Genomic DNA, 18,321 nt, shown 5'->3' with positions numbered 1-18,321 from the left:
TTGTGAAACCCAATCTTATTTCTCCTCCTTTTATTTGTTTGTTCTGTGTGCCAAATGGGTAAGAACCAAACGGCAGAGTGCCGTAAGCATCTTTCCACTTTTTTCTGGGACTGGAGATGGGCTGATCAGATGTTCACAGCTTGTCCCCCGCTTAATGCCCGGTCTTTCAAGTCAAAGCCCAGGATATGGCATCTCAAGGTTGACATGCAACTGTGGCAGAGATAAGCAGTTTCAGTAGCAAACAACTATCCGAAAAACCTTGTGACTTATCCATACTGGACACGTTTTCTTGTAGCTGGTGGTATATTTTTCACATTAGCTCTTTCTTGGGATTAACAAACCAGTGCAAATCTTGTTTCATCCCTCCCTGGGTATTTAGTGTAGTGCCGGGCAAAGCACAGATTAACGTATGCTTACTCAGGATTAAGGATGATTTTTTTTTTTTTTTTTTTAGCTCTTCTGATCGGCAGTAAAATAGAATCTACACAGTTCAGTGAATTCAGCGGATGGGCTGTTTGCATTAATGCCGACAACTAACCCCAAACCTTGGGTCCCAGGTTTCTTTGGTCGTGCTTGGTGATGGTCGAAGGGCAGACAGCCGTGAACTCTTTCACCATGTTCTTAATCCGTCTCCGTTACTGCAGCGCTGCTCACGACTGCTCCACGGCCAAGAAGAGGAGAGCCGGGGAGCAGGCTTTGGGGGTGCCGGTCAACAAGAGAAAGTCCCTGCTCATGAAGCCCCGACACTACAGCCCCAGCCAGGACTGCGAGGAGGGACGGGCTGAGCGGACGGCGGACGCCTTGGGGCAGGACGGCCCCCCGGAGACCCACCATCACCCCGGCGCAGGTAGCGAGGAGGAGTGGCCCCAGCTTGACTTCCTCCCCGCACACAGAGCCAGGCCCACCTTAGGGGAACATGCCGTTTGTATGGTGGGAAAAGCAAATCCCAGCGTGAGAGCAAAACCAGACATGGGTTTCCCTCAGCATCCGCTAGTGAGGACAGGTTTTCCTTCCAAAACTCTGGGGAGTCTAAGCCCAAGCCACAGGGCACAGAACATCCTTGCCCCCAGGCACGGGTTTGGACCGGGCCTCTTTCCGAAGAAAATAAAAGCGACTAAGCCCCGAAGTTGAAGAGGACCTTGACTCCCTAATGGGGTGGATGTCTAGTCCCTGAAAGATAAAACCCCTGCAAAATAAGCTTTAAGATATTCCTGATATGACGTATGAGATGCAGTCTCTATTTTGAAATTTTATTTTGTTAATTTTTTACTGAAGTACGGTTGATTTACAATATTATATTTGTTTCAGGTGTACAGCACAGTGATTCAGTATTTTTACAGATTATACACCATTAAAAGTTATGACACGATAATGGGTATAATTCCCTGTGCTGTACGGTATATCCTTGTTGCTTATCTGTTTTACACGTAATAGTTTGTGCCTCTTTAATCCCCTGCCCGTAATTTTTTTTTGAAATTTTAGGATGTGCTTCTCCGCAGTTCGCGGTCACCCCCACTAGACCCTGGTTGTCCCAGTGCCTCCAGGACCTGGGCCATCACAGACCACTTTGTGCATGAGGCTAAAATCGAAGGACATGCAAAATGTCTCAAAAGTTTATTTTAGAAAATACATGGAAATCTAAAGCTTGACCTTTTAGGAAATGAAACTAGATGTGTGTATGTTCTATTACATACACATTTTTTTCTGAATGTGAGTTTTTCAGGGATCAAAATATACAAAATAAGTTGTTACTTGAAAAGAAGTATAAATTATACAAACCAAAGGCAACGAGCTTCTTAGATCATAAATATCTATTGCATATAGAATGGTAGTAATGGCAGTAGGTGTTAATAGAAAAGATATAAAAGCATATTGACTGAGTGAGCACAGATCTCAGATCACAATCATCAGCTCTCCAGTAGTCTCGGCTTACAAGTAATTGGAGAGTCTGTAGTTAAAACAGTTATATTCTGATTCGCTAGTGTTTGACTGAATTTTCTGGCTTTTGTGTATTTAACATATGGCTTAAAGCCTCATGGCTCATCTGTAAATTATAATCATCCTTGACTTTTTTTGTTTGTTTCCTTGAGCTGGTCGGTTTTTTGTTGTTGTTGATTCACGAAAATTGTAGGTTGAATCTAGTACTAGGGAAAGTCCTTGAGTCAGTATGGTTAGGTATATGTAATTCATCTCGCTGACATTAATTCACCAAGTATTTAAGAAAATGGGTATCTTTTACACCAACACATTTTGCAGGCGCCCTGAGGACCAGGACTGTACCTGCCCACCAGCTTCCCACCTTCTTTTGTAGCTGACTGATCATTGTAGACGCTTGATAGTAACCAGGAAAATATACTGTCAAATATTCTCAGTTAAATATTCACTTATAAGCACTGATGGACTTCTCTCTGCAGCTTCACAAATGTTCACTCGTTAGTATTAGAGCCACCGCTAATCATAATGAATATGCTAAAACTACAGCCGTAATGTCCATTATTTTTGAATTCTTAATATATTCCGAGCACATAAATCATATCACTTAATCCACCCAACAATGATGTGAGTGTGTATTATTATGGCCACGATATTACAAATGAGACGACTGAGGACAAAGGGATTTAATGCTAAAGGTAACGCAGCTTGTAGGTGTTGGAAAGAAGACAATTAGGAAACAATTGAAGGACAAGCAAAATAACTATTTCCCAGCTAACTGTGCTCTATAATCCAATCCTTCCCACGATCTGACCACCTTTGGAAGGCAAGTTGGGCAAAGTCCCTACGACGTCAAATCACGAAGTCACATTTCCAGAAATGACAGGTCACAGATGCTTCTCTACCTGGTCGAGAGAGGAAAAGTCTAAGCTGCCTTCAGCCATCTGAGCAAGTGGCCCCCAGCCCCCGGAAGGCAAGAGAGCTGAGTATGCACCCAAGCCCAGCATAAGGGCTTTCATCTACCATCTCGGTCACTCCAGGCGCCCCAAGGTCTTCACCTGACCAGGTGTGTGCCCAATTTTGTCTTCAGCAGGAGGTTCAGGTGATGAGAGAGGGTTAGGCTCACGAAGGCTGAGGTCATGAGCTTGAATCCCTTTAATGACAAAATTGTGCCCCACGCCCTCCCCTGGCTGTCTTTTAAAGAGCTGCAGGTGGGCGTTAAGGATGATAGAAGAAAATTTGGACAGAACCATGCAGATGCACATTTTTTTACTGGGGCAACCAGAAGATGACCTTGCAGAGCCCTCTCAGGAGGCAGGACGAACTCGTGTGTTCCCAGTGCAGACGAGGGAAAGAAGCGGGGTGAGCCGGTGTGTGGGATCCTCCCGGGTTGTGAGCACGTGATCGTGATTCCAGGAAACCCGTCACACCTGTGGAGGCTCTGGGAGCTGGGATGATACTTTGAATATCTTATCTCTCAACAAACAGCAAATAAAGGATAAGCCACTCCCATTTTAAAACTTTGAAAGACGAATTCATTTTTTAGGGCTTTTATTCCCAGCAAAATTGACATACTCAGGAGGCCTGGAAAACTAATTTACCTGTAAAAGTCACTTAGATAGTTACAGAAACAGAACTAAAATCTGAAATCCAGTTGTACTAAAGGAATCAAACTCAAAACATGTGATTTTCAGAGGATTTCTTTTGTTTAAGTTGTTTTGATGCAGAACAGTTGATACCTATGGAGAATCCGCTAGCAGGTAACTTCAGGATTGCCAGGCCCCTCAGAGGAGAGACTTTGGTTTAAAGCAAATCAACACATGTGAGCTTTTACATATCAGGCCGAAAGAAAGTTTATTTATTTATTTTTTTGCTCTGTAAGGAAAGTGTTGTCCTGCTCCAGCCCCAGAAGTGCACCTGAGGAATTTTCTACCCTATGTTGTTGTGAGATGCACTTCGTTAGTTTTTGTTTGTTGTTGTGTTTGCCTTTACGTGTTTTTCTTTATACTTTAAGGATTGTTGCTTTTCGTTACAAGTTACCTGACAAGTGTATTCTGGTATTTTCCTATAAATTCACTCTTGAAAGTATCCAAATGTGGGCAAATTGTAGGCACCTGGCCGTGGGTCTGGAACTCAGCCCCCCACTGGCTGGTGGTGTGAACTTGAGCAAGCCCTTGGCTCTTTAGGACCCTGGTTTCCCGCCTGTAACAGGGAGTCGAAAGTACTTTTCTTGTAGTTGTTGTGAAGATTAAATGAAATGAGTAACTGAACACCATGCCAGGAACATACCAGTTCATTGTCTTAGCATGTCACAGGGTCATCCGGTCATTGGGACATCAGATCATCCTCGTTTTAAAGATGAGGACCCAGGACTCGGGAGACATCGGCCTGCCCGAGGCCATACAGGCAGGTGGTGCTGGGCCAACCACACGACCCCAGTCTCTGGACCTCAGACCCGGGAGGTCTCCCTCCACGCCGTGCACGGACCCTCCCATCCCCAAGGCAGTTGGTGAGCATAGCAAGTGTGACGTGGATGATGGTGAACTTGGCTGAGTCCTCTTTACACTTGGGCTGTGACCTTCCACAGCGGGCGTGGTCACCCTTACTCTGAATGAAAAACGGGCCGCACCTTATCTGGGTGGACGCTCCCATGTCTCCTCTGCCATTGCTGACTCTACCGTAGTAACAGGGAAGAGAGAAGGAGCCATCCTTCACCGCATACCTGTTGGGTGGCACCTGCTTTCCTGTGAGGGTGAGGCTCAGAAAGGGTGAGGAACCCATCGGAGTTGGCACAGAGACACACGCCAGGCCCGGAATCAAACGAGGTCCCTAACGCAGGGCTCTTTGGGTTATGTCAGTGGCAAAAGCACAAAAGAGACCACCGGGCCACCCCGGAAAACAAAAACACACAAGCACAGAAAAAGTAGGCAGCCCGTTACAAAGCTGGGGGGGAGGGGCGCCCCGTCGCAGATCTGTCTGCTCAAAAGCGAGCTCAACTTCTCTCTTTGTGACAATGACAGTGATGGCAGAGGGGGGTGGGCGCGTGGGAAGTTGGTCTGCAGGTTTGCAGGGCACCCCTGGAAACCCCGCGGGCGACACATGAAGGCACCTCTACCAGCAGGGCTCCTCTCTTTCTGAAGAATAATTAATAAATATTTTCTTTTAGCATATAACCAACAGTTGAACCAAACAATTATGTAAACTGGAAATGACCCAAAACGCTCGCCTTGGCAGCGGCTCGGTGACACGCATCGTCGGGCACACGTGCATTGCTGTCACCCCCGCCTCTCTGGTGATCTGCACTTAATAGGAATATTTTAAACTATGTAGCTAAGCAACAGAAGTAATTGTTGCTTTCTAGAGCTTTTGTTAGCACTCTCACACAGCCCAAATATGCATAATTAGGTATAATGTCTATAAATCATTATTGTACACATGTGGGTAGTTAAGTGGAGTTGAGAGAATAGTTCAATGAATTGAGCATATTCACTGAAAATGCTTTTTATTTGTTTTCTGTAGTTCATAATATTCTAAAATTATCATAACCCTTTACACTTTCTCTTAACAGCCAACTGTGATACTGAGAAAAACTTCATTTGCATTTTAGACTATGTTTAATATATTATTTAAACCTGGAGTTCCTCTGATATGAATTCAGGAGAGGATACACCATCCTCTCAAATATTATGTGCTGGTTTCGCCAGCCTCTTTTCTAGGAAGTAAAATGTTAAATTTTTCAGTTTATGTTGAATAGATCCCAACAAAAGACTGCACTCTATAATCAGCATTATTTAAAGGGGCTAGTGTTGTGACTGAATTCTTCCCTTCATCCAAAAATGCTTTTAGTTACTATGGCAATATTTACTTGATCCTGGCAGTCCAGTGTTGATTTAGGGAGATAATTACCAGAAAGGAAGATGATGGAGATGCATTTTTGAGTGTCCTTGTCAGACACAATGTTTATAAAAAATTAAACGAGACCCAAAAAGGGCACATTGTCTTCTGCACAGACACCCTCTCCCACAGCCCTTCCACAGGATGGCTGTGCTTTTCTTTCCTCCCAAGATGTTTATTAACACAGAATGCACTTCACCTGGTGTCTTTAACAGTCTTTAAGGGGGCTTATTATTTTGTGTTCCCATCCGCCACCCTGCCTTTAGAGACACAGAAATAGTCCTGCTTCTTCTTCTTCTTTTTTTTTTTTTTTTTTGTCTTAGTGACTGCCAGGGACCACTGCCTGATTATCTGGTGCATTTCACAGCCTGGCGATCGCTGGGCGCCGAGCTCCCTGGACCCCGCCGTGTGCGCGGCCAGGGCTGGGGCACTGGCGAATCTGCACCTCAGGTGGTGTGTTTGCACCGGGACAGGCTTGGGGAAGATGACTGTACACATAAATATATACACACACACAATCTGTCACCCCGACTGGGCCACTGCCAAGAGGGAAGGGGGTGACACGGACAGCTGCTCTGGGCCGGTGGACACCCCATGGACAGACTGGCGCTTGGAGGGTGGGCGCTCTTCTCAGTCCCAGGCCTTCTTGACCATCAGGACTGAGAACAGCTGGTTAACATTCAGCATCCTCCAACCGTCCTCACTCCTGACTCATCTCCTTTTTACACAAGTGCACGCAGGTACCAGGCCAGAAACTGAGCTACTATTCAGGATATTATTCCATCGTGTTCATTCTCCCATTTACTTGTGTTTCCCTCGGCATGGCATCTTCGTGTGACAATTACGACAGTGATCAGGGAGTCTCGAGAACCTCAGGCTTCTTTAGCTACCATCTCGTGTAGATGTGTTGTGTATTTTAGCTAACATTCCGTAAAATCTGAAAGTATGTTTGGGACTCTATGGAGGCAGAGAAAATCAACCAAATAAGCTTTGAAAATATATTACCATGCTAGCAGAGAAATTCGATGAATACTTCCTTTTTATAATGTATCGTAGGACGTATGTTTAATTTTCTTCCGGTTGAGTGAGATTTGCAAATACAAGAGGTACAGTAACACGAATTTCACATTCAGGACTCTGTGATGGTTGAGTATTTATTTCAGTAACTAGACGAGCTTAGCTCTGACATGCTGAAAATTAGAATAGCTCGTCTCTTTGAAGGCAATTCTCAGAATATTAAGGTCCGAGTTTTGTTTTGTTTTGTCAAGAGGGTATATATTTTTCTACCCAATGTTTATATAATTGATGGAGTCCACACATTCACATATTGCATGTATTATATATGTATATGTCTATCTATTTATCTATCACTGTAGTTTCCTTAAAATACTTTTTGTTCTTGTTTTTCAAATATTGGCTTTACTTTTTCCCTACAAGAAATCATGATAAAACCCATGGAAGAGAAGCTTCATTCAACTGCACAAGAAAATTCCGATGGGAAGGAAGACAGATACGGCCTTTATCAAGAGCTCGTGGTCAAATCGCTAACGCATTTGGGGAAATTTGAAAAAAATGCATCTGTTCAGACCATAAGTGAGAACTTAAATGACAGTGGCATCCAGTCTCTAAAAGCAGAGGGGGATGAAGTGGATGAGTGCTTTATGGTTCATTCCGACGATGGAAAAGACAAAATCGATGATTCGCAGCTGCGGTTCTGCTCCTCCGACGACAATGAAAGTAACTCTGAAAGTGCAGAGAATGGTTGGGACAGCGACTCCAACTTCTCAGAAGAAACCAAACCTCAGAGCGTCCCAAAGTATGTTCTAGTGGATGACAGGAAAGACCTATTGGAAGTTCCTGAAATAAAAACTGAAGGTGACAAGCTTATCTCTTGCGAAAGCACGTGTGATTCGGAAACAGAAAGGAGAGACCCACAGAACGCTGCCGTGAACCCGTCAGATGGCCAAGCCCAGCCCTCGTTCCCCGGGAGTAAGGAGGATGATCGCAGCCACGGGTGTCCGGCCGCGGGGGTGGAGGAAGCCGCTGCCCCGGAGAAAGCCGAGGGGAACTTGAGCTTGCTGGAGCAGGCGATCGCCCTGCAGGCTGAGCGAGGCTGTGTTTTCCACAGCACCTACAAGGAGCTAGACAGGTTTCTGCTGGAGCACCTCTCGGGGGACAGGAGGCAAACCAAAGTCATTGACATGGGCGGAAGACAAGTCTTTACCAATAAACGTAAGACACCGTTTTGCTTCTATTTTATTTAAAATTGCTTTAGAGTTGGGGGGGGGGGGAGAAATGAGTAAGATTTGATTGCTTCTCCCAGATAGCTTTTTGACAGCACAATTTAAAAACCTAATTTATATTTTAAAATTAACAAATTTGTTTTCCTACTCTCTAGATTGTTCTCAGATTAAAGCTTGGTCAGTTTGTAGGGTTTTAACTCACACAAAAAAAAGGACCATTGCCTGTGTTTCTTTTTTTTTTTTTTTTTTAATAAATTTATTTATTTATTTATTTTGGGCTGTGCTGGGTCTTGGTAGCCGCGTGTGGGCTTTTCTCCAGTTGCAGCATTGCAGTGAGTGGGCTTCTCATTGTGGTGGCTTCTCTTGTTGCGGAGCACGGAGTCTAGGCACGCGGGCTTCAGTCGTTGTGGCTCGCGGGCTCTAGAGCGCAGGCTCAGTAGTTGTGGCGCATGGGCTTAGCTGCTCCGCAGCATGTGGGATCTTCCTGGACCAGGGCTCGAGCCCGTGTCCCCTGTGTTGGCAGGCAGGTTCTTAACCACTGCGCCACCAGGGAAGCCCAACCTGTGTTTCTTTTAATATGACTGCCTTTAAAAAATGTATCGTACTTGTTAAAAAGTACTATATTGGGTATGTTAGAAGTACATTTGTATTTACTGGATTTTAAATCATTTTATGAATCAAATCAATTCCAGAAATTTAATTTTTCTTTCCCACCCTCTTTCTGGGATCATCTGACTGCTTTTGAGCTTCAAAATAGTGTCAAGCTACTTGTAAGCCAGGCAGGATGCTCTGATCCTTCTTAGGACAAGACTGGATGTTAATGCCTTTATAAGCCTGTGCTTTTACAAGCTCTCTAACTGAGGGTCCACAAACATCTGGACCAAACTTGGATGAGACAGTCAATGTGCTCGGAGGAGACCTGAAAACTGATCCTCAGACTTTGGGAAAACTGTGTTCCGTGTGCCCATAAAGATGCCCCCCACCACTGGGTCTTGCACCAGGTGGGCCTGGTGATGAGGCTTCCAGTTACGTAGAGTTTCCCAAGGGGTGGTCTTTGGCTTGTTAAGATGAGTATTTCCAGGATCCCATCAGACTTACTGCTTCAGAACTTGCTTTTCTTTTTAATCTTTTTAATTTAATTTTTATTTTATATTAGAGTAGATTGATTTACAATGTAGTGTTAGTTTCAGGCATACAGCAAAGTGGTTCAGGTATACATATACCTATATCCATTCTTTTCCAAATTCTTTTCCCATATAGGTTATTACAGAATATTGAGTAGAGTTCCCTGTGCTATACAGCAGGACCTTGTTGCTTATCTATTTCATATATGGTAGTGTGTACATGTTAATCCTGAACTCCTAATTTATCCCTCCCCCCCCTTCCCCCTTTGGTAACTGTAAGTTTGTTTTTGAAGTCTGCAAGTCTGCTTCTGTTTTGTTAAATAAGTTCATTTGTATCATTTTTTTAGATCCCACATATAAGTGATATCATATGATATTTGTCTTTCTCTGTCTGACTTACTTTACCTAGTATGATAATCTCCAGGTCCATCCATGTTGCTACAAATGGCATTATTTCATCCTTTTTTATGGCTGAGTAATATTCCATTGTATTTATGTACCGCATCTTCTTTATCCATTCCTCTGTCGATGGACATTTAAGTTGCTTCCATGTCTTGGCTATTGTGAATAGTGCTGAAATGAACATTGGGGTGCATGTATCTTTTCGAATTATGGTTTTCTCCGGATATATGCCCAGGAGTGGGATTGCTGGATCATATGGTAGCCCTATTTTTAGTTTTTTAAGGAACTTCCATACTGTTCTCCATAGTGACTGCACCTGTTTACATTACCACCCACAGTGTAGGAGGGTTCCCTTTTCTTCACACCTTCTCCGGTGTTTATTGTTTGTAGATTTTTTGATGGTGGCCACTCTGACTGGTGTGAGGTGATACCTCATTGTAGTTTTGATTTGCATTTCTCAGGTAATTAGCAATGTTGAGCATCTTTTCATGTGCATAACTTGCTTGTTTTTAAAAGCAAGTTCCTGAGGTGATTCTTCGGCGCCCTAAAATCTGAGAACCACAGAATTCGGGGAGGAGTATCTTAGAGATAATCAAGGTCATGGACCTAAAGCGCTGACAAGAAAAATGCGCTAGTGTGGTTAGATGTCCTGATTGCTGAGATTTATCCAGAAATCAATTGTGTATTTCAAGTCCATTTTAGTACTCCCCTACAGTCTTGTCAAATACTGTCTTGCAGCTCAGAGTTGAGGAAAAAAAGAATAAAATAGTGTCATTTAGTGAAGAGTAAGATAATAGTTCTGTGCAAACATACTGTAAGGGCTGGGATGGAGACAGAATATTAAGGACTAGTATGTGGTCTGGGGCAGCAGGATGTGTTAGCAGCTCTGAGCGCTCCACTCACACCCAACTTGTGGAACTTACCTGTGTGGGTTTGTTTTTTTTTTTTTTTTATACATAGATTCATTTATAGCATCTTTTTTATTATTTATTTATTTATTTATTTATTTATTTATGGCTGCGTTGGGTCTTTGTTTCTGTGCGAGGGCTTTCTCCAGTTGCGGCAAGCGGGGGCCACTCTTCATCGCGGTGCGCGGGCCTCTCACTATCGCGGCCTCTTGTTGCGGAGCACAGGCTTCAGACGCGCAGGCTCAGTAGTTGTGGCTCACGGGCCTAGTTGCCCCGTGGCATGTGGGATCTTCCCAGACCAGGGCTCGAACCCGTGTTCCCTGCATTGGCAGGCAGACTCTCAACCACTGCACCACCAGGGAAGCCCTTTTTTCTTTTTTTTAATGAACTACAAAATCAGGAAAAAAAAGATGAAATTTACTTCAAATTCCAAAACCCCATCATTTCCAATAAACTATATTTCATCCATTCTAAGATGCACAGTTTTCCCATCTTAGCATCTCTGTGAAATTAGAAACATGTGCCGTTATTCAGTTTTCAATCGTTTTTCCTTCCTTACTAGCACACAAAATGATGTTTCATCTTGCAACAGATAGTATCTTCAGCCAATGAAATCCAGTCTTTGGAGACACTAATTATTTGTGCCATAGCTTGACACTTGACGATACTTTGGTCATTTTTATAGAACTTTTAAAATGGTTTTTTGTTTACAAAAATTAACAAGGCAATAGAATGTGCACGGTGGAGACTTAGAGAATCGCTAATGGGACTGGATGAGTCCACAGTGTAGCCTGTGCATAGGGCGAGGTCCTGCCTTGGGGTGTAAAGTCCACGCAGGAACTGTAGGAAGTTTAGGAACTTTAGACCAGGAAGAAACAGGCAAAACAGTGCAGCCGACTGCAGGGGCCTCCAGGCTTCATGCAGAGGATGTCCAGGTTCACACTCCTGCGCCCATCCCTGGTGTGGGAGCTTAAGAGGAGCTTTTTTCTCTTGTGAGTATTCCATGCTCCTAAATAAGCACTAATCCCCGTGCACCCTGGGCATGTGACTTTGCTCTCAGGGAGAGAACACTAGGATTTCAAAATACCGTTTCACCCAAGCCTTCCGATGAGTCGGCAATTCTAACAGTACCAAGTTTTGCTATCCTGTTGCCACCCAGCAATAGGGAGACTTTGGGTCCCCCTCGTCTAACTAGAGTCGCCATATAATTTATCCTACAGTCTACGACACTTTTGCGGTGAAGGGGAGCCGTGGGAACAATCCCACGAGTCCATCAGGTATGAATTGGACAGTCCCAGGCAAACCAGGACGTCAGGTCACCAGAGTATAAGGTCATTTTCATTAAGCAGCAGCCAGCAAAGAAAACTGAAAAGGAAGAGCCAGGCCTGAGAGCTCCCCCAGAGCCGCAGCTCCAGCTCGTGTCAGGCACAGGCGCCGGCCCCGGAGAGCATCGTGGGGCATCTTTGCTCCTCGCGTTGGAGGGGCTGGCAGGCACAGCACAGGACGGGCAGTCAGCAGCCCACACCTGGTCAGGTGCCAGCCTGCCTTATCTCCCACACCCTCCCTGGCTTCCCGCAGACAGCGTGGCCAAACCGCTCACTGTGGTTTAGAAATGCGGCCCCACCTGGACCAGATAGATCCAAGGGAGGAAGCCCATCAAAATTCACAGCCCCTCTCCTGCTTCCCGATTCTCTCCAAGTCACTCTCCCAGGGTGTCAGCACCCAGCCCCTACCAATTCCATGTTAATCAAACATCGGGGATATTTTTGTTCCCAACTGAAAAGCAATTTATTTTTTCACACATCATAAGAAGTAGTTCTGGTCAAAATTCTATTCAACTGATCTGTATTTCTTGCTATATCCTTCTTTTTTAATTAATTTGTGTTGGAGTGTGGCTGCTGTACAATGTTGTGTTAGTTTCTGCCGTTCCGCAAAGTGAGGCACTGGGGACTTTGAGTAGCATTCTACACACATTAGGTGCCCAAACGGACTTGAAATTCGGCAGCCTTTTTGGACTAAGTAAAAAATACCCCCGCAAAATCATACAGCATGTCAGAACCCTTCGTATGCACCTTTGTCTCTTACAGCAAAGAGTGTAGTCTCCAGCTCGTGGCGTTAAGTCCTGTCTCAGGAAACACGCAGGCCAGCTGCTCGGGTCCTTCCCTTCCCACCCAAGACGCGCATCCCCTCCCTGCTGACCCCGCCCCTCCCTGGCTGCGCGCTAACGTGGAGGGTCCTGGGCTCCTCCCCCTCGGCTGGAACCACGTCCCCAGATAATTGCCTTGCGTACCACCTGCTGTACCCACCTGCCCAGTCCGACGGCCGGGGTGGCGTGGCGACACGGGGGCACGTCTGCCCCCCGCAGTCGTCCGCCCTGGGGACGTCTGTCGCATCCGGCAGCGCTGCCCTGCTCTCGGTGCCACGTTTGGAGCCGGAGCACACGGGCCCTCGTCGTCCTCGCAGCCAGCACCCTGCCCCGTACGCATCGCCGGCAGCTTTCTTGCGGCAGGATGGTACAGACTATTTATTTCCGCTCTCAGCGTCGTGTGTTGGTGATGGCTGATACTTCGCGGCGGGAGAAGCCTGCAACCTGCCGGCCTCCATCCCACGCTGGTCCTGTCTCTGAGGCCGCCTTGCCCGCTCTGGTCCCGGTTCCTCTAGATGCCCCGCATGTGAGGGGCAGGCTGGCCCCAACGCCTGACACTGTCGCTCCGCGCACGAGTTAGGGGGGCAGTTTCGGCTCTAAGAATGCGTTTCTGTTTTGAGCTTATCTACCCTCTCAGTCACGAATATGAGAATATTCATGTTCGTCCCCGTTTATTTTATGTATTTATATATCCCTCTATCTAAGCCAGCAGTGTATGTGCCAGAAAACCAAGACCCCGAGCTGTGTTCAGCCGCCCCGTCTAGGCAGCCCGGCAGCATGGGTTGCAAGGTGTCCCTTTCCTCTGCGGCGGCAGCTGCCCCGCCAGCCCGTGTTCCTGGCAGCGCCCGGCAGACCCCTCACGGCGGTCCCCCGCCGTGTGCTGCCATCCTCTGTAAGTCTCCTGCAAGAACGCCTTCTTGCCAGGCTTCTTCCTGCTGCCTCTGTCTTCTACTTCTGCACTAGGAGTGAAACCAACAGCTTCTCTGCAGCTACTACTGCGCGTTGGGCCAGAGCTTCACACCGCGGGGCTCTGGGCACCTTGGGCCCTCACAGCGCTGCCCGCTGGCCGGGCGTGGCGCGAGATGGCCTTCCGGGCGCCTGTGCTCGCTCTTACTGGAGGAACAGCTGCTCAAACCCAGAGCTCCGGGGCCCCTGGGCCTGCCGCCAGGACCCACTGGACCGCCCAGACGGGCCCTCCTCAGATGTGGCGGCTTCTTCACTGCGTGATTTTTGAATCTTGCTTTTTCCAGATTCCTTCAATAGGAGATAGTTTGGGTTTAAATAAATGCTTTCCTTTTTCCTCTTCTTTTTTTTTTTTTTTTTTCCTTTTCCAGCGCCTATTCCTCCTCTGGTGTAGGGCTGACATTTCATAATGAGGCTCCAACTATGATCTGTGACATGACAACTTAAAACCGTCGCTGTGTTTCAACACTCCCTTGCCCTGTGTCAGCCTCTGCTTAAGAAACCAAGAAAATTGAACACATTCTTTCTGCTTCCGCGGGTCTTAGTTGAGGGTCTTCTTCAAGGCGACGTGAGAAGAACACTTACGATCAGAAGCTTGAGCTGAGCGAGAAGGTTGTCTGCAAGGCCGCTCGGCTGAAGGGGAGGGAAGGGGCATAACCAGATGTCTCTCTCGATTTACTTCCTCTGTAGATTCACCGAGGCCTGAAAAGAGGGAGACCAAGTGCCCCATCCCCGGGTGCGACGGCACGGGGCACGTGACAGGACTGTACCCTCACCACCGCAGCCTTTCGGGGTGCCCTCACAAAGTGCGGGTTCCCCTGGAGAGTGAGTACCGCCCGGCCCTGAAAGAAGTCCACCGAGTTACCCACTTCCTCCTCCAGTTTGGAGTCAGAAACGGAAATACCAAGTTTTCTCCCTCCGCGTCAAGACAATTTCCATCTAGCCGGGTGTTTGAAACAGAGCGTAGTAATAGAGAACTTGGGGTACAGTGAGGCCAGTAGATCAGGAGATGCTGACACTGAAAACCTAATTCGCTACCCACAGTTCCCAAGAGGAGGGGGCGCCTCAGGCCAGGCAGGGCCCCCGGGGGGCACCAGGGCCAGCGGCGGGGAGGGGTGAATTGGGAGCAAGAGGCCTTTTCAGCTTTCGTGGGAGGGAGTGGAGTGAGCTGGCCTCAGGCTGGCCAGCTGGAGTTCCTCCAGTGGGCTCTGGCCTCGGGCGCTGGCTCTGGTTGTCTGGGACCCGGCCCTGGGGGTTAGGGCAGGTGTAGAGTGTCCTGAAGTGTGAGAGTCAGACAGAGGAGAAGGTCAGGTGTGGGCTCCAATTGGGTGGTTTGCACTTGAAAAGTGTTTCTTCTCTCGAAGAATTAGGGAGCCCTGGGAGGGGCCATCTCTCCAGGGTCAGCAAGACCCTGATGTCAAAGCATCAGAATCTGCAGAAAATACGGGGCCTGGTTAACGCCCTGTGTCACCACGGTCCTTTCTCACCTGCGTCCTCAGTGCATCCCCTAAACTCAGGACGTGCACCACCAGTGTCCCCCACCTCCCGTCTGCAGGCAGGGACACCTGGTGTCTGAGATGTCACCCCGGACGTCCTGCAGCTGCTGAGGGCCCCGAGTGAGAGCAGACCTCGTTGGTCTCTCCACTCACAGCCCCACCGTGAGCGCAGAAACTGGAGGGAAAGGAGAGGCCAGGGCTGCTCCTAAGTTTTGAAATAGCTACACGTTCCGTCCTCCACTTTTGAGCCTGCTTATTGCAACTCCTCTTGGGCCACACAACCCACAGTGACGGGAGCGTCTCAGTGTCACCCTTCTCAAAGGCACGGTCCTGCAAAGCACTGAAGCTAGTCAGTTCCGCCCGGTCCTGCCCACACGAGTCACCTGAGTGTCCACTCAGCCGTGCGCTTTCACCAGCCACCCGTGGCAGTGGGGTGGGGATTGGGTGGTGACCGACAAGGAGCCAAAATAACAGCTCTTAGGAGATAAAGGAGACTATGTTCACACAGTGGGGGAAAGACAGAGAGAACTGTTTGGCAAATAATGCCCTCCGTCCACTCCCCCAAGGAAAAGCACATCAATATGAAAGGAAGGTTATGAGCTTCTCAGTTTCAGTTACATATCAGCAGAGAACGGCTCATTTAAGTCTAGTCTTAACCATACGTGAAGTTTAGAGAAACTGATTTAAACAGGCTTGCTGAATTTAATGTTTGAAGTTGTCAAGGACTCGTTTACTTCAACCCGAAGATCTATAGGGAGGGAGCGTGGTGGATGATGTAACTGAATTCCTTTGAATGCAAAGTTGAGACAGTCTGTTGGTGTGTGATGTACTGATGATAAATTGCTCTTTTCTTTTATGTGCTATTTTGTGCTTAGTTCTTGCCATGCATGAAAATGTGCTCAAGTGCCCCACCCCGGGATGCACAGGACGAGGGCATGTGAACAGCAACCGCAACACGCACAGGAGGTAATTGGGATGCGACTCGAGAGAAACTTTCCACCAAGAAAACAAGGAACTTGCTGTGTGTTATCAAAATTGCTGGACCAGCATCAAATATGTTAGCACTTGACATAGGTGACAAATATTCTCAAGGCGTGCAGAGTGAAAAGTAAAAAATACCTCATTATTTACTCCCCTATAAATTTTCATTGAGCAGCCAAGTATGCCAACAAAAAATGTCATATTTGAAGACCAGGGGTAGATACTTATATAGCGATACACAGAGAGCCTGGTCTCTGCTGTGAACCTTCCCTGCCCCAGAGCTGTTTGACCTTGGAAAGAGTGGCTTAGGGGTTATCTTGAATCCCATCCAATACACATTAAAACGGTACCCAAGAGCTTCAGATTACTGAAGGTAAACATCATTTCATTTCATTGAGATTTATTTCACTGAGATCACAACTAACTTAAAACCACATACGTGCATTTATATACAAATATATTGCATATATATAAACATTTTTGGTGAAAATGCTTATCGTTTAATGTGTTTCATGTATAGATTACGTGGTCATGAGATACTAGTTGACTCATAAGCGTATTGCCAGAAAACTTACATTCTGTGCTCTCCATTTAAACTGAGATATAAAATGAAGTCCCTAACATTTTGCAAAAGACCCTAAGCTATCATAGAATTATCGTGCTAACATCTATAGTTGGACAATTGCAGTTGGACGAGCGCATTCTACTTAAAATATCATGAAGTCTCAATAATTTAGTTATTCCTCCCTTACATAATATTTTGATTTTAAAAATGAGTTTGTTTTTTTATCACCTCTGAGATGAGGTTTGGGGACAAACGTTGACACAGTAGTTTGCAAAACCTTTGGGATCTTTTAGGATGAGAACGGTGCTAAGTGAACTATTCATACAACTTAACCTTTGGTGCTTGCCAAGGATACTGTGAGGTAGGTGCCAGAGCAAATTACATTATCTTTTTAACTCGGATCCGCCTACTTTTTTTTTTTTAACAGTCTTTCTGGTTGTCCAATTGCTGCAGCTGAAAAATTGGCAATGTCCCAGGACAAAAGTCAGCTTGATTCTGCCAAAACCGGGCAGTGTCCTGACCAGGGTCACAGGTATGATGCTCCCCTGGGGTTCCCGTTACTCCCTGCGTGCTGAGCGCCTACACAGAGGGTCCCTCTCCTCCCAGGTGCCAGCTCACGGTGGGCCACCTTCGTTCCAATGCCCAGCCACCAGTGTCCACTTGAGAGGCTGGGCCAGCTAATCATGCTGTCACTGAAATGAACTGCTAGACCCTCCAGAAGTTTAACTTGAAATTAGTCTGCATGCAGAGGTCACGTAATATGGATGAATCTAAAAAATGTAAAGTCTACGATAACATAGATTTATCAAATTCTGTGTCGCTAAGCACAAGCCCTCCCACTAGTCAGGCAGGGGCCCCCCTTACGGTTGACGTAATCTTTCCACCTCATAATCCCTCATCACTCAAAATATGTGATGCTGTATGGTCGTCCCACCAGATATGCACACAGATATGTTCCAGATATGCGCACAGATATGTTCCAGATGATATGCGCACAGTTTCTTTAAAACAAAAATTCATTCCAAATTGATAACTATGGATAAAACACCTCCTGTTGGTCCTAGGTCCTTCACAGTCTCTAGTAGTTTGGAGGACCTTACTTACACCTAAATAATAAACTATGGATGAGGACACAGTGTGAGGTGATACACTTATTAATACAAAAATCATGTACATAAGAAAAGTGATTTTGGGATTACAACAGATGACCAGATCTTCATTGCTGTTACTGAGACACTGGAATGAAAAACAGTTATTAGGAACATTTTCAAGATATGGTGTCCCTTAATATTTGCTTCTGTAGATTTAATTAAAAGACTCAAATTGTCATGACTTTGCCGAGAGTCAAAATCACATGAGTGAGGAACATAAATCAAGCAAAGATCATGAATTACTGAATAACGGGTTAAAAATCTTATAACAAGATTCTTGGTTAGTGTTACAGTACTGTATTCTCTAGTTTCTCCCTAAGTAGGTTATTTATCAAACATAGAAATAGCATTAAGTTTCATTTTGCTCATTTCTTAAAAGAGAAGTAGTAGTTTAGACTAGAACACTGTTGCAATATTAGGGGTATAAACCGAGTTACATATACAATAACAAATTCAACTAATCACTCAAATATTTTGACGTAGCCGCTAAAACGTTTTTTACCTAATCCAAGAAAC

At 46.0% G+C, this 18,321-nt stretch overlaps 1 protein-coding gene across 1 annotated transcript in view; it reads left to right on the top strand.

Moving 5' to 3' along the window:
• The first annotated feature begins 579 nt into the window (after positions 1 to 579).
• Positions 580 to 18,321, top strand: part of ST18 (ST18 C2H2C-type zinc finger transcription factor) — a 64,132-nt gene continuing 46,390 nt past the window's right edge. The window contains exons 1-7 of the mRNA XM_068526279.1: positions 580 to 847; positions 3,045 to 3,047; positions 7,264 to 7,642; positions 7,727 to 8,058; positions 14,303 to 14,437; positions 15,984 to 16,074; positions 17,082 to 17,186. Coding sequence (XP_068382380.1) covers positions 580 to 847; positions 3,045 to 3,047; positions 7,264 to 7,642; positions 7,727 to 8,058; positions 14,303 to 14,437; positions 15,984 to 16,074; positions 17,082 to 17,186 — 1,313 coding nt within the window. The remainder of the gene's footprint in view (positions 848 to 3,044; positions 3,048 to 7,263; positions 7,643 to 7,726; positions 8,059 to 14,302; positions 14,438 to 15,983; positions 16,075 to 17,081; positions 17,187 to 18,321) is intronic.

This window comes from Eschrichtius robustus, chromosome 17 (assembly GCF_028021215.1).
Source record: "Eschrichtius robustus isolate mEscRob2 chromosome 17, mEscRob2.pri, whole genome shotgun sequence".
Classification (NCBI taxonomy): domain Eukaryota; kingdom Metazoa; phylum Chordata; class Mammalia; order Artiodactyla; family Eschrichtiidae; genus Eschrichtius; species Eschrichtius robustus.
The sequence above is the reverse complement of the archived record's forward strand: the minus strand, read 5'-3'. Positions and strand labels throughout refer to the sequence as shown.